The 19731-nt window shown below is 40.8% G+C and overlaps 1 protein-coding gene across 1 annotated transcript; it reads left to right on the plus strand.

The window, feature by feature from the left end:
* Positions 1–728: 728 nt before the first annotated feature.
* LOC311272938 (glycogen synthase kinase-3 beta-like) lies at positions 729–19357 on the plus strand. The gene is made up of 11 exons (XM_084379716.1): positions 729–1069; positions 8044–8129; positions 9389–9490; positions 9655–9738; positions 10197–10307; positions 10499–10629; positions 10976–11180; positions 11386–11481; positions 12789–12975; positions 13244–13321; positions 14411–19357. Exons 1-11 carry the CDS (start codon positions 895–897, stop codon positions 14470–14472), a joined length of 1317 nt encoding a protein of 438 aa, XP_084235842.1. The 5' UTR covers positions 729–894; the 3' UTR covers positions 14473–19357.
* The last annotated feature ends 374 nt before the right edge of the window (positions 19358–19731 follow it).

The following is a 19731-nucleotide window of genomic DNA, read 5'->3' on the forward strand; positions in this document are numbered from 1 at the left end:
TGAACAATATCTACAGATGCAGCCAGGGAAGTCCCCCGAATCCCTGGAACATACAGTGTGTACTTGTCCAGCTGGCATTTATCAGGAATCTCAGTGTTTGGAGCGCTCATTGGATTAGAGAAGCCTTTCAGGCTCAGGTCATATTGGGTGAGAGGTGGGTTAAGGTAAGGGGACACGGTCTGAGTGTCTTTAATATCAGCTAAAACACCCCGGGAGCCTGGAGATGACAACATCAAACCCACACCAAATCAGAAATTCACTCAGATGCCTTTCACCAAGTAAGACAAATCATAAAACTGATTATGTTGACTAAGATTACAGGAAAGTCCTTTATTTAAGTCCACAATAAAAACAATTCTAAACTTTCTGGTATTTTTAAGAAAGTAATTCAGTCTTCTTTCCATTTACATGTTACTTTTATTGTAATTTTTCTAGAGTCTCAGTACAAATCAGCAGATTTCAAAATATGTTTTCATGTCAAAGTAACCTCTTTACTATTAAAAGTAAGGTGGTAAATTAACGGGGTACATTAAATGATTTATCTGAACACAAACATGTTAATGCTTTCATTTTTATGGTGATTTAAACTGTGACTGTTGCTCTTTCTTTGGCCTACATCCACTCTTAAGTCATTTTACATTTGTAGTTGTTTTCTTTCGTGAAATCCTGGGCAGCAAACCTGAGCAACAGCCACTTGGAACTTCATCTCCCAGGTGGCATTGCGAGCGGTCTGTTTCGAGGTGTCTAGCAACAGCTATCAGCCAGACAGCCGGCGGCAACGGGAGCGCTATTTCTCGGTGTGTCTTTCCACGATTATTCGCTGCCGGATATTCATAATTAATAGTCGCTTGGCTGAAAATAGTGAAAAAACAACCCTGACCCCTGCACAGAGATATGAGCGGCAGCGGGCGGCCCAGGACCAGCTCGTTTGCTGAGCCGCCAGGTGTGCCAGGAACCGCCGCTGCGTCCACCGGATCAGCCGCTGCCGTGGGGAGCAGCACAGGAAAGTCCGGGGTCCCGCAGGCCTCCGGCAGCAGCTCGTCGGGATGCCCGAACCCTAAGCTTACCAGTAAGTTCAATTTAGCGGTTTATCTGATATATTTAATTATCTGCTTTTACCTCAAAATCACATAGCAGTGTTATGTGTCACAACCCAGAGGAAAGACGTTATTCCTCCCTTGTAGTGGGACCTACATGCTAGCGTGCTTACTAGCTCGCCTGCTAGCTAACGTTAGCCACTTGTTTTGTAGCTTTATGTTACTAGTTCCCAGTCCGGCCGATGGATGTATTTTGCCCTACTGGTGTCTAACTAAGCAGCTGACCGGCCATCACTTTAATACAGCGTAACATCAGCTTAATTAACGGATAACCAGATTAATGGAAAATGTGAGGATCTGTTTGATTTCACTGGTCAATATGAGTGAGCAGTAAACGGGCTCTGTTGTTCTTTGTGGCCAAGCTGGACTCGAACACCTCAGCGTCAGTGCTGCATTCACGGCTCTTTTTTTTTGGGTGTCGCTCAGAGTGCGGCATCAGCTATCAGTCTGGGCTCGCCTGGCGGAGGGTCAGGACGGAAAGTTGCCTTTTCACCAAGGTCACCTGTGGGGCAAAGCCTTTAGCAGCAGGTGGCCGACGCCTGGAGGATGCGAGTGATGCACGTCCAGCACAAGAGCCGGGCTGTGTGCTGCTGGGATGCCAAGGAGTGGGTTTCCTCTGTCTGAGATGGAGTTATCGTATGCCCCTCTGTCACCGTAGTGACAGGTGTAAGCAGAGATCTGTGTGTATGTGTGGATCCAAACCTTATCATCCATTAGCAGGCACTGGTGTGTGACTTTGATATTAGAGCCCGAATAAGAGGTCATCTCCAGTTCAAACAGTATGAACCTTTTCTTGCTCTCCCCCAGCAGCAGAGCAACACTGCCCCAGGCCCCCAGAGCCCAAATGTTGCCTTTAGATACTCTCTTGATTGATGGGTATGTTGTCAGGGTTGGGAGTCCTGGGGCTATTTCAAGAGGCAGGATTAACCCAGTTAGCCAAATATTTGTGACAGAGACTGATGTGATTCGACATTTTGAATTACTGGTAAAATTAAACTTGAACATGGAGCATTAAGGATGTTGTGTTGCCATACCAACCAGCGATGTGTCATTGCGAACAACAGTGGAAGGTATTTGATGATGAAATGTTGAAGGGTTACATTAAATACTCATCATACTGTTAGGCCAGTCTTTTGCTCCTTGCTGAAGTCTGAAAGTGAACTTTGGGGATCAAACTTTTGCTTTTTTACTCTAGTTATCTTTATTTTTTAGTTGCACTGTGAACTAGGGATGCAATATTCACAATAACTGTGATATAAAACATTCAAATATTAAGATAATAGAGTAGTGTAGCAGTAACATCTTTTTGTAGGCTAACCTGGAAGTTAGCACCGCCCTGGTTCCCTCAACAAAAAAGCCTACGGGATATTTTAAATGGATTTTGGGATATCGCAGAAAATAATCTGTGGCAAGCGCAAGTTTATGATACTTACATGTTTTGTTGAGCAAGATAATCTTCACAGATCTTCACGACTTTTGTGCTTTTTCGAAGTGTAAATTAAAGCCTTTTCACTATTGAGTAGTTGTTAGTAACTGTTCTTTTCATACCCTTTTATTTTGTGGGCCAGAGAGTGGCTGATAGATTTAGTAATACCTCTGTTACTCACATTGAACAAGGTGGTGCGTACTGCATCAAGAATCACTGGGTGTGATCTCCCGCCCCTAGCAAAAATCTATAAGGCTAGACTACAAAAAGGCCTTAAGGTTTTAAAGGACTCCTCCCACCCAGGTAACAGCCTTTTTCATTTTCTCCCCTCTCACAAAAGACTGCCCCGAAGCTGTCCCCCTGTTTAAATGCAGCACTGTTGGCTACTTGGTAGGTTTTAAATAATTGGACAGGAGTTTTTTATCATGCACTTGAAGCACTTTATCTAATGGGCTGTTAATGTTGCTGCTAATCCCCATACAGGTGCTAATGTATGTGTTTTTCTTTGGCTTGGACTTTACTTATCTGTTCATAGTCCGTTAATGTATTTTATGAGTGTGTAGTTTCTTGTCTGTGTTGGGGTGATCTCACCAGGACAAATTCAAATCCATATCAATCATGATATGGCAATAAATGAATCTTGAATGCTTAGTAAAGGACTGTTACGATAATTACATTATTGACTTATTGTACAACTGATCGATATGTACATGACCTGGGTCATTTTTGCTGACCTCGATATTGCAGTCGTGTTTACATGCAGTTTTTGTTAACAGAGCCCGATTATCCTTTTTATTTATTGTTTTGGTTATGTAGTTTCATTAATAATGTAATATTTGTTTCACTTTAGATTTTAGTGTCTGGACATTCTTAAAGGATAAATTCAACTAGAAATGATAATTCAGTTACCATCTACTCACCCCCATGCTGATGGAAACCTTTCTGGAGCTTCACAGCAAATCAGGGTTGTAGCATTGTCCTAAACAACTGAAGTGGAAGGTCTAGTTTTTAGTAGTTGAAGTAGCTGGTAGCAATTTGCAGATGCAGTATACAGCGTGAAGACAGTGTTTACAGTATTTGACACTTGCCTGCATTATAGCAGCTGTTGCAAATGTGCCAGGGAGAAACTGACGAGCCCTGACATGTCAGTGAAAGAGAGAGAATAAATAGATAGCTGTGTACAGCAACGGCATTTAAACATTTCAGTGTGATGGCATTTTTGCTCATATAGATGTTTGTTTTGTTTTGTTTTTTTCAATAATTTTATTGCAATGATATATTTCTTGGACGACAGTATCGGTTTATTTCTTAGCATATCAGCAAGTCGGTGATCTCTTCAGGCGACACTTTTGGAGTTTCTCCATAAACAGTTAATTAGTGTGTTCATAGAGTTTTTGTTCATATATTACACCAAGATATTATCACCACAGGGATTTGAAAAAAAGGGCTCATTGCCACAAACCATAAAACTTCTCCACATCCCAGAATAATTACCGTGGCTGCTGTGACAGTGTCCAAGAACTTGTTCCATTATTCACTGTCCATGGAGCAGCTCCAGGATTTGTCTGTGGATGACATCATCGCCATGTTCTGTCTCTTCACAGCTTAAAGGAGCAACTCGAAGGATATGGTCAGATTTTGGTTTAAAACCCCGTCGCCTCTGCTGACTCCCCCTGTGATCCAAGTTCCTGGTCCAGACAAACTCTAGAGCCACTTGCTCCACAGCCAACTGAGCCATGAGCTAAAAGGGCGGCTAGCAAAGAGCTGCAGTTGTCAGTGACTCTGTTGATATGCAGCCACATGGTTTTTTTTCAAATTCTGGCCATATTTTACAAAATACACCTTTTTAAAGATAAATGTTCAAATTAGTATGATAGAAAAATGTTGTTATTTTAGGTTGGGGTTTTCCTTGTAACAGAGCAGCTGTGTGATGAATCATGGTAATCTCTTTGGGAAACACTACAGAGACGGTTATCATCAAAATCATGTGACTAACACAGGGATGTGTGGCATCACAAGGCTGTTTTTGTCCATAATTACTTTATGTAAATTTTATGCGAACCAGCTCACTGTTCACTGTCTACTGAACGGCACAATCATGATCCACTGGGAAGGAAGTGGACGTTGTGTTGTTACTGTGTTTGTGGCTGACTGTCACATGAACAGTGGATAGTTGATAGAAAGCTCACACTTAAACCAGAGGCTCTCCCTGTAGAGTAGATGGCCTGGTTAGATTTAGGGAGATCTTGCTGCATTGAACTGCATATTAATAAGGTAAACTTGATTCTCTTGGAGCTACTTGGCTTTAAGATGTGGAGACAAGAAATCTGCTGGTTAATGAATTAATGAGAATAGTTGGTGGAAATTCTCATATTTGAAATTACTGTTTGAGTTTAAAAACAGCAAATTAAATAGATATGGATATGAAAGTAGGAGTGCACAGTGTATTGTTAACTGATAATTTAACATTTTTGTATTTTAAAAAGAAGCTTCTAAATTGTAGTTTATGCACACCTCAGGGTAGGAAATGAGCAAAGTAGCGTTGCAATGGTATGTCTTTTTTACGTTGGATATCCTCCTCCTTCTTCTTCTTCTTCTTCCTGGAGTATATGTAGATGCAGCTCTTCTTAAGTCCATAAAAGCCATTGGCCTTCTTATTACCACCTCTATTTATCGGCTGTAATTTCACAGTTACAGGTAAATAACCGAAAATAACAATTCCCAATATCAGGCTGATATAATGTCTCCCTAGGGAAAAGGTTAGAAAAGTTGCTTGTTTAAGGGAACATTTCCTCCTGGAGACTTGTGCTTCCTTCTCTGAGTGTCAGGTGAATGACAGGAAGCAGAGTTTGACACGGAGCAGAGCTGATACGAAAACACTGAACTCTCAGACACAATGAAACAACGATAACAGACACACTGACAGAGCGAGGCGTCGTCTTTATTATGATAGATTATTGACCTCAGGGAGGTTTGAAGTTGTTTTTCCGACTGTAAAAAATGAAATGGCAGCCAGCAGGAAAAGAAGCCTGATACCTTCAGCTGTACCGACCGATGCATCAACAAGAAACATATAAGAGGGGGAGCAACACACAGTAGACAGCTGGCATGAACGTATCCTGTCCTACTTTTAACCTGGAGCCCTGTGTGTGTGTGTGTGAGTGCGTGTGTGTTCCCCCAGTCATTGAGTTAGAGAACCCAGTGACCCGGTCACCGGGCAGGCCTCACAGTTTCAGCTGTAACAGATATCGCCAGCGTGCCTATTGGATGACCACCACACTTTTGTGGCTGAGGACAATTTACTGCGTGTGCGTGGATATGGTCACACAAGAACACCAGGACAAGCAGTTCTGGCTGTAAGGGGGGCATATCAATAAGCACATTGTCTTGTTGGTAAACAAAGGAGCATTAAGTATGTGGACATGGTCGGGCTGACAGTGATACGGCACAATGACAGCTAGCTGGCAAAAGGTTGCTCTATTATTTAAGGACCACAGTCGGGTCAGCAGAAGAAAATGAACTTTCTATCAAATGGCTGTAAATGAAGAGATGCAGATTTTGGTAGCTTGTTTTAGTACTGTGTCAGTATGAAAAACAAATTGTAGTGGTCGATTTAGGGCTGGCTTATATATCTATAATGCATCATTATTAATAGAGATACTATTTTTTCCTTTCCGATACCAATTCCAATAACTGGGTGTTGGGTATCGGGCTGTATCGAATACCAGTGCGTGTTAAAAACGTTTTTAACTACACACAGCTTTGTGCAGCCACTGGTGAGACGACAGCATGAGCTGCATAGTGAATACACAAGAGCAGAGTCCTAAAAGACCCAGAGTCACGTTTTGTCAGTCAAATAACTTTGCTTTACTTTATCTGCGTCCTTGTACCCAATGCAATGCGCGAGGAGCAGCATACCAGGCTGCAAACCTCACAAACTGAATCTTGCCTCAAAATGACCTATTAGCAAAAAGCCAACAGCAGTGGAATTAGAGAAGGTTGATGGAAACTGCAGGCAGCACAACTTGTTTCTGACACTCTGGTGCTGACAGTCAGTAAAGTCAGCTTAACTTCTATTGAAGCAGACACTGGTGCAACCTCCTCTACTGCCACCCAGTGTGACGGACTGTTTGACTGTCAGCAGCACGGCAGGAGAGGCGCTCTGTGGTGCGCTAGGGTTTTATAACTAATCTGTGAGCGGGATGCACCCTTTTACTTTCTCTGACTTTGTGGAAATCTGATGTTTTCACATCACGGATGTGGAACAGAGCATTCAAACATGGGTCTTTCATGTAAGACATGAGAGTAAGTGAAGCTGTTTGTGAACACTAACTGGGCTGGGAATATAATATTGCTTGTATTTGTAGGTAAGCTGTATTGAATAGAAGACGTCAGTGTTAATGCTGTTTTATGAAAATGAAAAATGTTCAGAGAAAATCAAAGAAAATAAAAACACATGGCAGATTAGCTTACTGGACGTGCCACACCCATCTGCTTCCACTGCGTTTCTTCTTCTCTCCTTTCTTCTTCTTTGTGTAAAAAACATTGTTTTTTGATGCCTCAGTGATGTTTATTTTGTACATAGAGCAGGTTTGTGAGGTCACTCAAAATGCATGTCAAGATGCATGTTAATGCCATGTGTAAAGTGACGGGCTTAGAGCTGTCCCCATGTGATCGGTTCCCTGACATACCAGGTCTGAATTCAGAACATTCAACGATGACGATGAATATACAATTTATTGATCAGCACTATTATCAAGGTACCACAAGAAGTTTTATCCTCTGGCAGGATTTTGTGAAAGCTTTCATGGCATTTCTTCGCCTGTCTCTGAGGTAAAAAGTGAATTAGTAAAATGTGACAAAAGGTTCACACTACACGCTCTACCTGGTATTTGTGCTTGCTTGTATGTGATTGTACCAGTGCAGCGTGACACTACTGGATGATTAAACAAATTAATTGGTGTATGTGAGGCTGTTGTCACTTAAAACAGTTTATCAGGACAGAAAAAAATGTGGTTGGCCTATTTTTGGGTTCATTCCCAGTTTAATTAGTCAGAGTGTGTTGAATATGAACTATCCCATTTCTTTCCATGTCTTTGGAGGCTTCTTTAAGTTGACATCCATTCACTTAGCTGTCATTAACCTAAATATTCAAACGGCCAGCGGAGAGACGGCCCAGATGTCAAGGCTGGCTGCAGGAAGTGTGCGGGTTGAATGTCATTTGTGTTGTCTTGTTACGTTGTGAAGAGGCTTCATAACATCACCTCTTGTAGAAAGGAGCCAGAGGGGCCACAGCCCATTTTAATCCTTATCACAACATCACAAGTTTTAGCGTGATAAAGTAATTAACAGATTGCCTGCTATGACTCACAGTGATCTACTTCAAATTGAAAATTGAAGTAGATAGAAGTAGATTAAAAATAGGCTTTTGTTATTCCCGTTGTTATCCATGTTATGCAGGTGAAGTGACTATATTCTTATATCTCCTCACCTCATATTGACCTTGTTTCTGTTTCCTAGGAGACAGCGGGAAGGTGACGACGGTTGTGGCCACACCAGGTCAGGGACCGGACCGCCCACAGGAAGTCTCTTACACTGACATCAAGGTGAGAAAGGAAGTAAAACCAAGTGTGTCATAATGAGAAGCCATACAACTTTATTGCCTCGTCTGCTACTGTAACTTTTATCACCACACTGCACACAATGACTGCAATATATCTGCCTCATATGGTTGTTGATTAATATCAGCGGCAACGTTATTATTATTCTGCCTGCTGCTGAGATTTATGACTTACACTTTATAACCTACTTCCCGTTAGCTATCTGGCTGGTGTCTCATCTGAAAGTGTGACATAATTGTGTCAGTCACAGGAGATGAGATAGGTGTTGCATTGAGACTTGTTAGTACCTTTACAGCTCCTTCTGGTGGTTTCCTCTTATCACTTTGTAGATTACTTAATGCCTCTGTAATGGTGTGTAGACAGATTTATCACATCTTCTCTATCTGAGAGTCAACAGTCTAATGATACCGGCTTATCAGAACTGTTGTCACTTTTCCAATGTGTGCTGCAGTTGAAGGTTATAAAGGTGGCATATAAAACCTACTGTAATATTTTTGTTGTATGTAACAACTTTTTGATAATACTGAGGATAAAAGTGATCCATCATAAATCATTTACCGGTGTGGTCTTAGCTCTACTACTTGACAACAGCTAAAATTCAACACATGTAATCATTTTGAATAGCTTGACTACTTTAGTGCCTGTATATACGAGGGCTGCAACTAGTGACTATTCTAATTATCAGTCTGCCATTAATTAATTTCTGGCAATTATTAAGTGACGTTATGAAATGTCCTGCTTGTTTTGTTTAGTGTAGACCGTGTAGAATATTGACGGAGCTTCTAGGTCTGAAAAGTGACGCTAATGAGGACGTCCCTTAATCCTGCAGTCTTTCTCAGGCTCAGCAGGAGGGGACTTGCTGTTGTCATTAATGCTCATCACAGTGTGTCTATAAATGGGTTTCCAGCACAAACCTGCCTCTGCTGTGCACTGCTAAACACAGCTCTTAGGAAAACCAATATCACAATTTGCTGCTGACCTATTTTAGACAAGTTGCACCAGTTCAAAAACTGGAAAAGAATAAAGAACGGAGCAGAGTTTTTTTTTGATCTTGTGTAACTGCATGTTGACCCTTTGTTGTTGTAGCTGGACTGACACAGATAAGCTCAAATTGTTATATCAGCAGCCAGAAAATACAGTGACCCTCATAAATCGTGTCTGTATTTTTACTTCACTCTATGAGCTATAATTGATTTTTTTCAGTCCAGCATCTGACTGTTTCCTCTTTTGTGAAAACCTCACAGGTGATTGGAAATGGCTCGTTTGGTGTGGTGTACCAAGCTCGCCTCATCGACAGCCAGGAGATGGTGGCCATTAAGAAGGTTCTGCAGGATAAAAGGTTCAAGGTAGGGCTGGAATATGTCTTAATTTCACCACATATTCTGTTGTCTGTTGTGATCAGGGTGTCTGTCTTGAATTCAGTTTTATAAATATTAGGTTTTTAAGTCATTAAAGGTTTACCCGTCTTCTCATGCTTGGCTTGTCTTCGTGTCTTTTCTTGTGTTTACAGAATCGGGAACTACAGATCATGAGGAAGCTGGATCACTGCAACATTGTCAGACTACGTTACTTCTTCTACTCCAGTGGCGAGAAGGTACAGCTCATGTTTTTTTTTTTCTCTTTCTTACAGGAAAATCGACTGTGTGCAGACGGGGACTTAACAAAAGTTTGACCACACTCTTAGCTTGCATGACTATAGTTACTGGAGATTACAGTAAAACAGGAAATGGTGTATGCATATAAAAGATAAGCGTAAAAAGAAATGCCCCAACCCTTTAAAAAGGGAAGCAATCCATTTCTTGACAGATATAGAAATACTTCTAAGTTTAGTATTGCAGAAGTTAATTACTGGAAACCAGATTCTGTGCTTGTGAGTAAAAAAACAAAAAGATTTCATTCGCAAATCAAACATTCATAGCAGGCAGTTTGTGCGTCAACACGGCCTCTTTTCTGTGTGAAATGACTGCGTACCTAAAACAACAAGGCTTGAAGACTTTTATTGAGTCATACATATTTTAAACATGATTTGTCTCTTTGTCCTGCGCTGAACAGAAAGATGAAGTGTATCTCAACCTGGTGCTGGACTTTGTCCCTGAGACGGTCTACAGGGTTGCCAGGCATTTTAACAAGGCCAAGAGCATCATTCCTATCATATATGTGAAGGTAATTCATCTTCTTTTTGCGACAACCCTATTTCTGAGGTTTCTGTGTGTTTTTATGATGTTCCTCCCAAATATCTCACAAGGAGTCATCTTTACACCACCGATTTGATACTCCGCATTATCGTTGTTTTGTCACCATGTTGTCTTTCTGTCTGAAGTGCTCATCTTGTGTTGTTTTTGTGACCTTCTCAGGTGTACATGTACCAGTTGTTTCGCAGTCTGGCTTATATCCATTCCCAGGGCGTGTGTCACAGAGACATCAAGCCGCAAAACCTGCTTGTTGACCCAGAAACTGCCATCCTCAAGCTGTGTGACTTCGGCAGGTGAGCTGCATAAACAGATGGATTTCTCCCACACAGAAGATCAAGGATTTAACAGTACAATCAAGTTTCTCCAATGTGACAGTGCAGTTAACATGTAACGGTGTGAAGTAAACATTATAAACAGCCCAGTGGTTTAATGGGACTGTGTTCAATATGGCATCACCTACATCCAAATCCTGTTTTAACCCTTTTACACTGAGAGTTTAACATTGTTTGTTGTAAGAGAAAATTATAACAACAAACCCAAGAACTCTTTGATTTCGTCCCCTGACCAACTTATGGACCTTCATTCACTCTTTGCTGAAATCTTTCTTTTCTTTTCAATGGATTTCTTGTGTGTCCCCAGCGCCAAGCAGCTGGTCCGCGGTGAACCCAACGTGTCGTATATCTGCTCACGATATTATCGCGCCCCCGAGCTCATTTTCGGTGCCACAGACTACACGGCGAACATTGACATCTGGTCAGCAGGCTGCGTACTGGCTGAGCTGCTGCTCGGACAGCCCATATTCCCCGGCGACAGTGGGGTCGACCAACTAGTAGAGATTATCAAGGTGAGTTTCTTTATCTGGAGTGTGCTTGCTGTTTTCAGTGGAGAGGGTTTGTGTGTCAATATATTTACTTGGTTTGCAATAGTGGGTGTAGTCACCTGTAATTTTCTATTTATGTATTTATGGCATCATGAAACACACCTCAAACCACACATCTGTATGTGTGTCTGCAGAATACTGCTCATACTCCTCCTACATCTGTTTTCAGGTGCTGGGAACCCCGACAAGGGAGCAAATCCGAGAGATGAACCCAAACTATACAGAATTCAAGTTCCCTCAGATCAAAGCCCATCCTTGGACCAAGGTTAGTAAGTGCCGATAGGCTGGTCAGACCGTTAGAGAATAAAAACAGACAGCATGCACACTGCATGACTCCAATATCCACTTATTTAAAGTGGCAACAGACAACTTTCCCACACAACCCAGTCACCAGATGACTTTGTTGGTGTTAGCAAAACATCATGGGTTCGGCTTAAAATACCCTTTTTGGTCAGGATGGAGATGGTCTGACTTCCTGTGACAAATAGCCAGTTTTGGTTGCCACAAAAACAGATGGAAATGTCCCCAGGTGTCCTTAAAAGTATTTGTTGTGACTCTAACTGCGGTCATCTGTTTGGCAGCCTGGAGGCTTTGTATAACGCAACTACCATCAACTACCATCCACTCCGCCTCCTATTGTCTATTGCCTCAATTAATACTTTGAATGCATCAAAGTAGTAACATTTTGAGCAACATTGCTCTTCATCAGACTCAGAGCCTCTGACTTTTCTTCAGACTTTATCGTGTTGCTCCAAACGTCACTGCTTTTCTTCGGTTTGGATGTGCGTATATACTCCTACTTTTACCAGTCAGCCAGGTTGCCAGGCCTGTCTGGAAAAGCCTTAAGAATCAATTCATATGTCCTGTAACTGATGAAGAAAATCTGTGGAGAAAAAGGTTTAGAGGTACATGTATGAAAGTTGTTATAAAAGCAGTGTTTATTCTCACTACTCTACATATGATATGAGACTTATTTAGTACATTTTCTTATGTGTAGGAACTTGAGCAAATGTTTTAAATGTCTATATAAATGCCCAAAGCATTAATCTGGGAAGGCATTTCTTACGAAAAAGTGACTTACATTACAGCTGTGTATGAGAACAAAAGAAGAGAATACCTGTGGAGGTGCTCTTGCCCACACAGTCTATTTAAATCTGTGAGTTGAAGTGCTCTAGAGTCCTCGATTAACCCTGACACCTTAAGAGTACAGAAACGATGTAAAACCAAGAGAAGAGGCCCTTCAGCGTTTACTACAATAGCTTTCTACTCCAAAAACTGCTCATTTAGACGCAGAATGCCTCTATAAAGGAGTCCTAAGTGACAGTCACAGGTGATTTCTTTGTGCTTTTTTTCTTTTTGAGGTTCTACATTCAACACACGTTTGTGAAAAAACGATACTTAAAGTAAATGTGACATTAGAGTGTCCAGTCAATTCAAAAAACTCAAATTGTTTTACAATCTACTAGATCTACTAGAGTACAGAGTGCTTTATGTTGATGCTAAAACTGTCTCATGTGGGTGTCATTTTTGGCAGATACGTGGTCTTAAAATAAAAATCTTCTCGTCCCTCAGGTGTTTAAGCCTCGCACCCCTCCAGAAGCCATCACTCTCTGCTCCCGGCTGCTGGAGTACACGCCGGCCTCACGGTTCTCCCCACTAGAGGCCTGTTCACATGCCTTCTTCGATGAGCTGCGCCAGCCCAACACACGACTGCCCAGCGGCCGAGACCTGCCCATGCTCTTCAACTTCAGCCCCACAGGTACATTAACATTCAGGCATAGTTGGATTAAAGGTTTGATTTTAAATTAAAGTCCCACATTGATCTGTTTTGTCTGTCCAAATAAGTAATTTTTATATTAATTATGGATTCATCACCATCTGTTTTGCTAGATACAGTTGGTGTTGGTTTGTTTCGTGACCTCATTAGAGGTACAATTAATGCAGCGTAGACTCTCATATTGTTGTGACAATGTCATCTTAACACGCGACTCATCATTAATTTAAACTCCCTGTTTTGTTTTCTGCAGAGCTGTCAATCCAGCCCCAGCTGAACTCGACCCTCATTCCTCCTCACGCTCGTTCTCATACAGCTGCTTCCGCCCACGGTGGGAAACGCTTGTGATACTTTTATTCTAATTTTATTGTAAATGTTAATTTCACGATTTAATGGTGCCTGGAAAAAATACAAAGTTAATATCTCTTAAACACAGTTTTTAATAACAGATTGTGATTGTGAAAGTGCTGGTGTGTTTTATCTATTTAATCTGCTGATACATGGAGTAAAAGAAACAAAAAAAAAGCAGATTTTGTTTTGGTCTAACGGTCTCTGATTATTATTCTGTAGTTGGAAAATCCATGAAATCATTGAATTGGATCCTTTTACATCCTTCCACTAATTACACAGCACATAATATACACAGAAGAGTATTTGATATGAATTATTGAGTGATATAAATTATTTAATTTTAAAACGGAATAATTTATAAAAAATAGTAAGCAGTTCTGTAACTATAAACTTTAGTGTATTCAATGTGGTTAGCCGAGTAGGTTTTCACGGACACAAACGTAATGAATGTCTTTTGACACAAGATGGCAGTAGAAGACATGAAATCAATACTTGTTATGGACTAATTTCATGAGATTTTCTGTTCTCTCATCAGAAATGGCCGATTTCAGAATTGTCCAATTAAAACAGCTACAGGATATGTTGTGTATTGGCGCGGGGATCAGGACAGCCTGTTTATAAACAACCACTATTTACCAACCATTGAGAATTTTGACTTTCTTTCTTTAAAGATTACTCAAACCAATTAATTGATTATCAAAATAATTGTCCATTTAATTTGATAGGCAACCAGTCGATTAGTCGATGCAGCTCTTAATGACGACCACTTTTTCAGATATATTACCAGAAAACAATAAGGTCTTATCAGGCTTTTTCAACTGCACTGAGTCAAACGTTGTCACACTGATTTTCATTTCCCTCACCAGTATTTGGGCCTCTGTGTGTTCAGCTCTGTGCTCTTGTTGCTTCTAACTGAATCCAAAACTAAATCAAGTCGAGCCAGCTCATGTGTGTGGACAGGCCTCATTATATTAAGGCTTATATGGCATCATTTACTCTGCTGTCAGGTCCTTTGTGTTCTGGACTGTTTGTTTAAACTCACCGTCCTTTTGTTTCTTCTATCCGTCAGATGGTACCGGTTCAGACTCATCTCAACACAGTTCAGTACCTGGATCTCTTAACAGCATCTGAAGCAGCCTCTCACCTGCCTGCCTGCCATCCTCACCCTTACCTCAGACACGCACACACACACACACATGCACACACACACTCTACTGCTTTCCTCCATGCTGCTTGCTCTCCTCTTAGATGACCTGTTTCTGTACAGTCAACGCATTGAACAAACAACAATAGTCGTTTAGCTGCCAGGGTTGAAACTACGGCAGGAGATTGTTACACACGCTGCTGCTGCTGCTGCTGCTGCTGCTGCTGCTCGGGTGGTATGTGAAGGTTCAATAGTGGGGGCTGGTCCTCTGTAATATAACCTTTTTTTAATCAGCATTTTCTCCTTTTTCTTCTTTATATTTGTGTTTATTTATTTGACTAATTGAAAGCATCAAAGCATTTTGTCTCTAGATTTTTCCACTTCAGATTATTTTTTTATAATCTTCAGTGTTTTTTCATCCCTGTTAGTAAGGGGTGGCCTGTACACTGCCTGTACAAGACTAGAACTAGCCCCAAATAGGTCATCAGGGTAAAGGAAATTTTAATCAACTCAGGACAGGAGAGCGGATGCAGGGACTGAAGACTTCCTAAATCTTCCAGCCACATTATTTTACCAATCCAGCCTGATGTTTTTAAACTAAACATCCAAGTATTGTCGATTTACCTGCTTTAAGTCACAGGTAGAGTAGAAAAAGCAATGATCAGTGTTTGGCTGGAGGTGTACTGGATTGCCTCTTACATGAATCATGTTGAGTGACCGTTTTATACAGACTGGACAGGAAATAACCACCACGTCTTGTATCCATCTGTTTGTTTCCTGTTCTCAAGAGTTTTGTCTGGTTAGAGAATGAATATTATTCTAAAAGAGAAAAAGTTCCCTTACCTGTTCGTAATTCACTTAGAGCTGTAAATGTCAGTTGTGAGGAAAGAGTGAATGTGGTTTTAAAATGAGCATTTTAAAATCGAGAAAACAAATTAGAACCACTGTTGTGCGACTAGAAGTACATTACTGGAGGCTACACAGTTTGCTCTCTGTCCTCCAGCGTCGTTAGTCGCGTTCAGTTGATGATTTAATGAGACCAGCAGAGCTCTGAATACCACCTTTGTACATCACCACAGCAACAGAAAACCCTTAGGCTTTCTATAATTCTTTGATTGATCGTAAATATACAGGTCTGTCTCAAAACTAGAGCTCAGTAAGCATTCTGTATCACAACACAAATGCTTCTCAAAGACATTGTTACCAGAAATTATGTGCTGAAAAAAATCACCAAGTCTTTTAACCACCTATCAATGTGCTAGAAAGTCCCAATAGCAGTGATAGTTGTTTTTTTTTTTTTTTATTTCTTAAAGGCATGTTCCTTTGAGCTTTCAAACGAGGCGATGCAATCATGATGTGTGAGGATGTCTGTTAATGATAAGAAATTGAGACTTTTTTGGGAACTATGGCCGCTCTTAAAAAGTCTGAAGTTGTTTTTAAAGGTAAATTATTAATTTTAAAGCTTTGAAAAGAATTTAAAAAAGGCCAATATAGTTACACGATGGCTCTTCTTTACAATTTCCTGTTGACATGTAGTCTAGCATATTAAAAATGTGTCTCTCAAAAACCTTTCACGATCCTCTGGAAAATATTGGCAGACTAAACATAAAAAGACGTCAAAAAGACACTTTTGGTGGAATTGCCCTTTATCTCAGAGATCGGTCCTGTCCTGATGTTAGTGTAAAATAAATGCTTTTGTTCTCAAGTGAATGTTGGTCCTCCTTGTTGATTAAATGCAGCAGACAAACGAAAGAATGCTGGGACGGGGATATTAAAGTTATATTAAACTTGATGGGGGGTTGCTTCATGTAAATTTATTTATTTATTAGTTTCTGGGTGAGGGCTGGATGTCAGTTATAGCCAGAGAGAGCTCTGAAACGGTGTCGCAGCATCTTTAGCAAACTGTACCTCCCATCAGTGAGAATATATGTAAAGTTCTGTCGGCTTTTACAGGAAGAAGCTTCGTAGAAATAAAAAAATCTTCGCTTCGGTTCATTAGTGCTGACGTATACAGAAGCAAAACAAAGGGAGACGAGTGAGAGGCTTAATGTGAATAGTAGTTAACATGAACTTAAAGCAGGGGGGAGTTCCTGTCGTGTGCTCTTGTACTTCTGTCTTTGAGAGAACCAATTTGAATTTTACCCCATAAGACGGAGAAGAAAAGTGACTTTGGCTGCGATCGAATAGTGTTTTTTTTGCTTGAGTGAAATGACCTGACAATATCTAAGGTGCTTCAGTGCTTCCTTTCTTATCTCCTTCATCAGAGAACACACTGGACCATCCTCACAAAAGGAAAGGAGATAATACCATCCCACCAATCCATGAGACAGTGACATTTAAAGTGACACACCAAATATTTGCTCATTTAACAATGTAGCCTAGTCTTGGTTCAGTAGGATCCTCTATCTTTCCTTGATCTCTTGAATTTTCCAGGTCAAGGAAAACTGTTCAGAGAAGACATGGGATGTAATTTTTTTTGACTATTCGACCACAGCCCTTGTACAGTCGAAGTGAGCATTAGGTTCAAGGGTCAGTTCACCCAAAAATCTAAGAATACATATTTTTCCCCTTCATGTTGTGCTGTTTATCCTCGACAACTTGTACCAGAACAATTTAGATGGATAAAGAACTCTACAGGTTAGAGGCAAGATATGCATTTTTGATTTGCAGGTGAACTGTCCCTTTAAGCTTAAGGGGTCACGAGTCAGAATGTACTATCACAGTCCTCTCAAGTATAGAAGTACACAAATGTGTGTGTGTTTGTGTGTCTGACCATATCTCAACCTGCAGTCTGAACAGCCAGTGTTTTAGGGATTAGAGCTGTCAACAATACAGATTTTTAGTCAGCAGTGCAGACCACTTGAAAGTTTGTAGTATAGTATTTGATACTATTGTTCCCTGCCTCCACCTGCTGTTTGTATCCACAGCCATGTCTCTTTTGAACCTTTTTTTTTTTTTTTTTTTAAATATAAGCGAGGAGCTCTGATGAGCCCTGATCCTTTTTGAATTGCACCTCATTCAATACACGTTCACATTGATTTCATACGAGGAGAGTGGAGAGCATTGTTTCATTCTTTCCCACTAAAAATTTCTCTCCCAGCTGCTTCTCAGCTCCTGGTCCTGTGGGTCACTGCCGGCCACATTCTGCTTTCTTTGTTTGTAAAGAGTCCAACCAGCATGTTTGATTGACTCTGCAGGGCGCTTCACACTCAGAGCTGTCTGACTTTCTGTGGCTATGAACAGGTGTGGAAGAAGCTGCACCCAGCGAGAGGAATCAAACATGGCTGATCTCAGAAGCCATTTATTTCCCCTCACTCTCCTTCTCTTATCGCACGTGTAAATATCACTGATTTTTATTTTCCTCTTTTTACTTTTTATTACAGAGTTGTTTATATCTCGTTTCCCTCATCATGCCGATGAAGCAGTCTTAGTTTGTGCATTTTTTTTGTAAATAAGTTTCTTTTTTTCACAATTCAAAATGTAAATACTGCAAAGGAAGAAAAAAAAATCAGCCTACTCCTCATGTTCGTCAACGATCCTTCTCTCTCTTTCTCTGTCCCGTGGTCCAGTGAAAACTGTAAAGTCGCTGTTGACATCGTTACCCCGCTGTCCCCTCTGATGTGGGACCACCTGACTGTTGAATGAATATAATCAGGGTTCTGTTCCAAAATGGTCTTTCCGATCACCGACCTCTCCAAAACCATAACTGACATGTGTCGTATTGTCTTATGTGGCAGCAGAATCTTGAATCCAGTCTCTCTGACATACACACCTACATCTACGGTTGATCCAAACAGTGATTTTTGTCTTAGTTTTTTACCATTAAAGAGCCTTTTTTGTTAAGCACCTTAATGGAAGTTACTGCCCCAATCCCCCTTTTTACAGGCTGCAGATTCTCCACATGAGGGAGCTGTTCAGTCAGTTTTACACATGACCGCCTGGGCCAATCATAGTGAAACATATTCAAGAGGCATCTTTCATTGTTTTCTTTTAGGCCTCCTGCCATTTTACTGTACAATTTAAAGGAACAGTTCACCCAAAAATGAAACTTCAGTCATTATCTGCCCGCCTGGCCTCAGTCAGGTGAAGTTTTGTAGTCCACAAAACTTTTCTGGAGCCTCACAGCAAAACGGCGTTGCAGCCTTCTCCTAAACAGCTGATGTAGATGGGGACTTGTTTCAAAACAACATAAAATGGCTCCGTACAGCTCGTCCAAGTCTGCGGTAGCCCTGAGGTCCAAAATTGGACCTGCATGTTTTTGTGTCTTTTCCTTCCACATATTCGACGGTTGTCATTTTGGAGCAGAACTCCATGTGCGTGTTGCGACCGATGGTGGTTTATTATTACTGTGCGGTATTGAGAAAAAAAAAATGACTAAGCTGCAGGTGCGACGTCTGCCTCGTGATTTCAAAAGTGTTTAGTTGGACCAGAAATCACTCGATCTCCAGCTAGAACTCAACATGGGCATTTTGTATTATGTGCTGTACGGCATTCAGAATTGCTGCTAATGATCACAAGATGTCAGAGACAGATATCTGTGTTGTGACTGCAGACAGAGCCACCTCTCAGCTGTGTGTGTGTGTGAGTGTGTGTGCGCGTGAGTGTGTGTGTGGTCAGGAAACATGCATAAATCGACAGAAATTGTACTTCTTTGCTTTTAAACTCTCTGAAACCTCAGTTTGTGTCACTTATATTTAATTTGTTTTTACCCCTCATGCTGTTAACATCGGTCTCCTCCGTCCTGGTGGGCTGATGTGTCGGAGGGATGGACGGAGAAAGAGAGAGAAACAAACACAAACCTGTCTGTCTCTGTTCTGTGTGTGTGTATGATATGGACTCATTTACTGTAATAAAGTGATGAAGCTGTGTTTACATCGTGTGCACTGTTTCTCTTCCTTATTCAGAGGTATTCGACTGGACTTCATCTTCAATCTGTTCAGTAGTTTTTTGTGTAATCCTGCTCACAAACAAAACAAAACATAACCTCCTATTCGGACGTAAAACGACGAGAAAGTGACAACAAACTAAAACTAAACTACACTACAACTAAAAGAAACCTTGCTGAAGAAGATAACATCAGGGTATAAGTGATGCAGAATTAATTTAATTGCACATTTATAGTGTATAGTTTCATTATGCATCAACTGTTTAACTTTAAATCTTTGAGTTCAAACATAAAACAGCTGAAATCCTGACATTTGTAACTCAATGATTTTTTTATGTTTGTTTTTTCATGAACCTTTTTT

The sequence above is a fragment of the Pagrus pagrus genome (genome assembly GCF_965226575.1).
Source record: "Pagrus pagrus genome assembly, chromosome: 17".
NCBI classification, from domain to species: Eukaryota; Metazoa; Chordata; class Actinopteri; order Spariformes; family Sparidae; genus Pagrus; species Pagrus pagrus.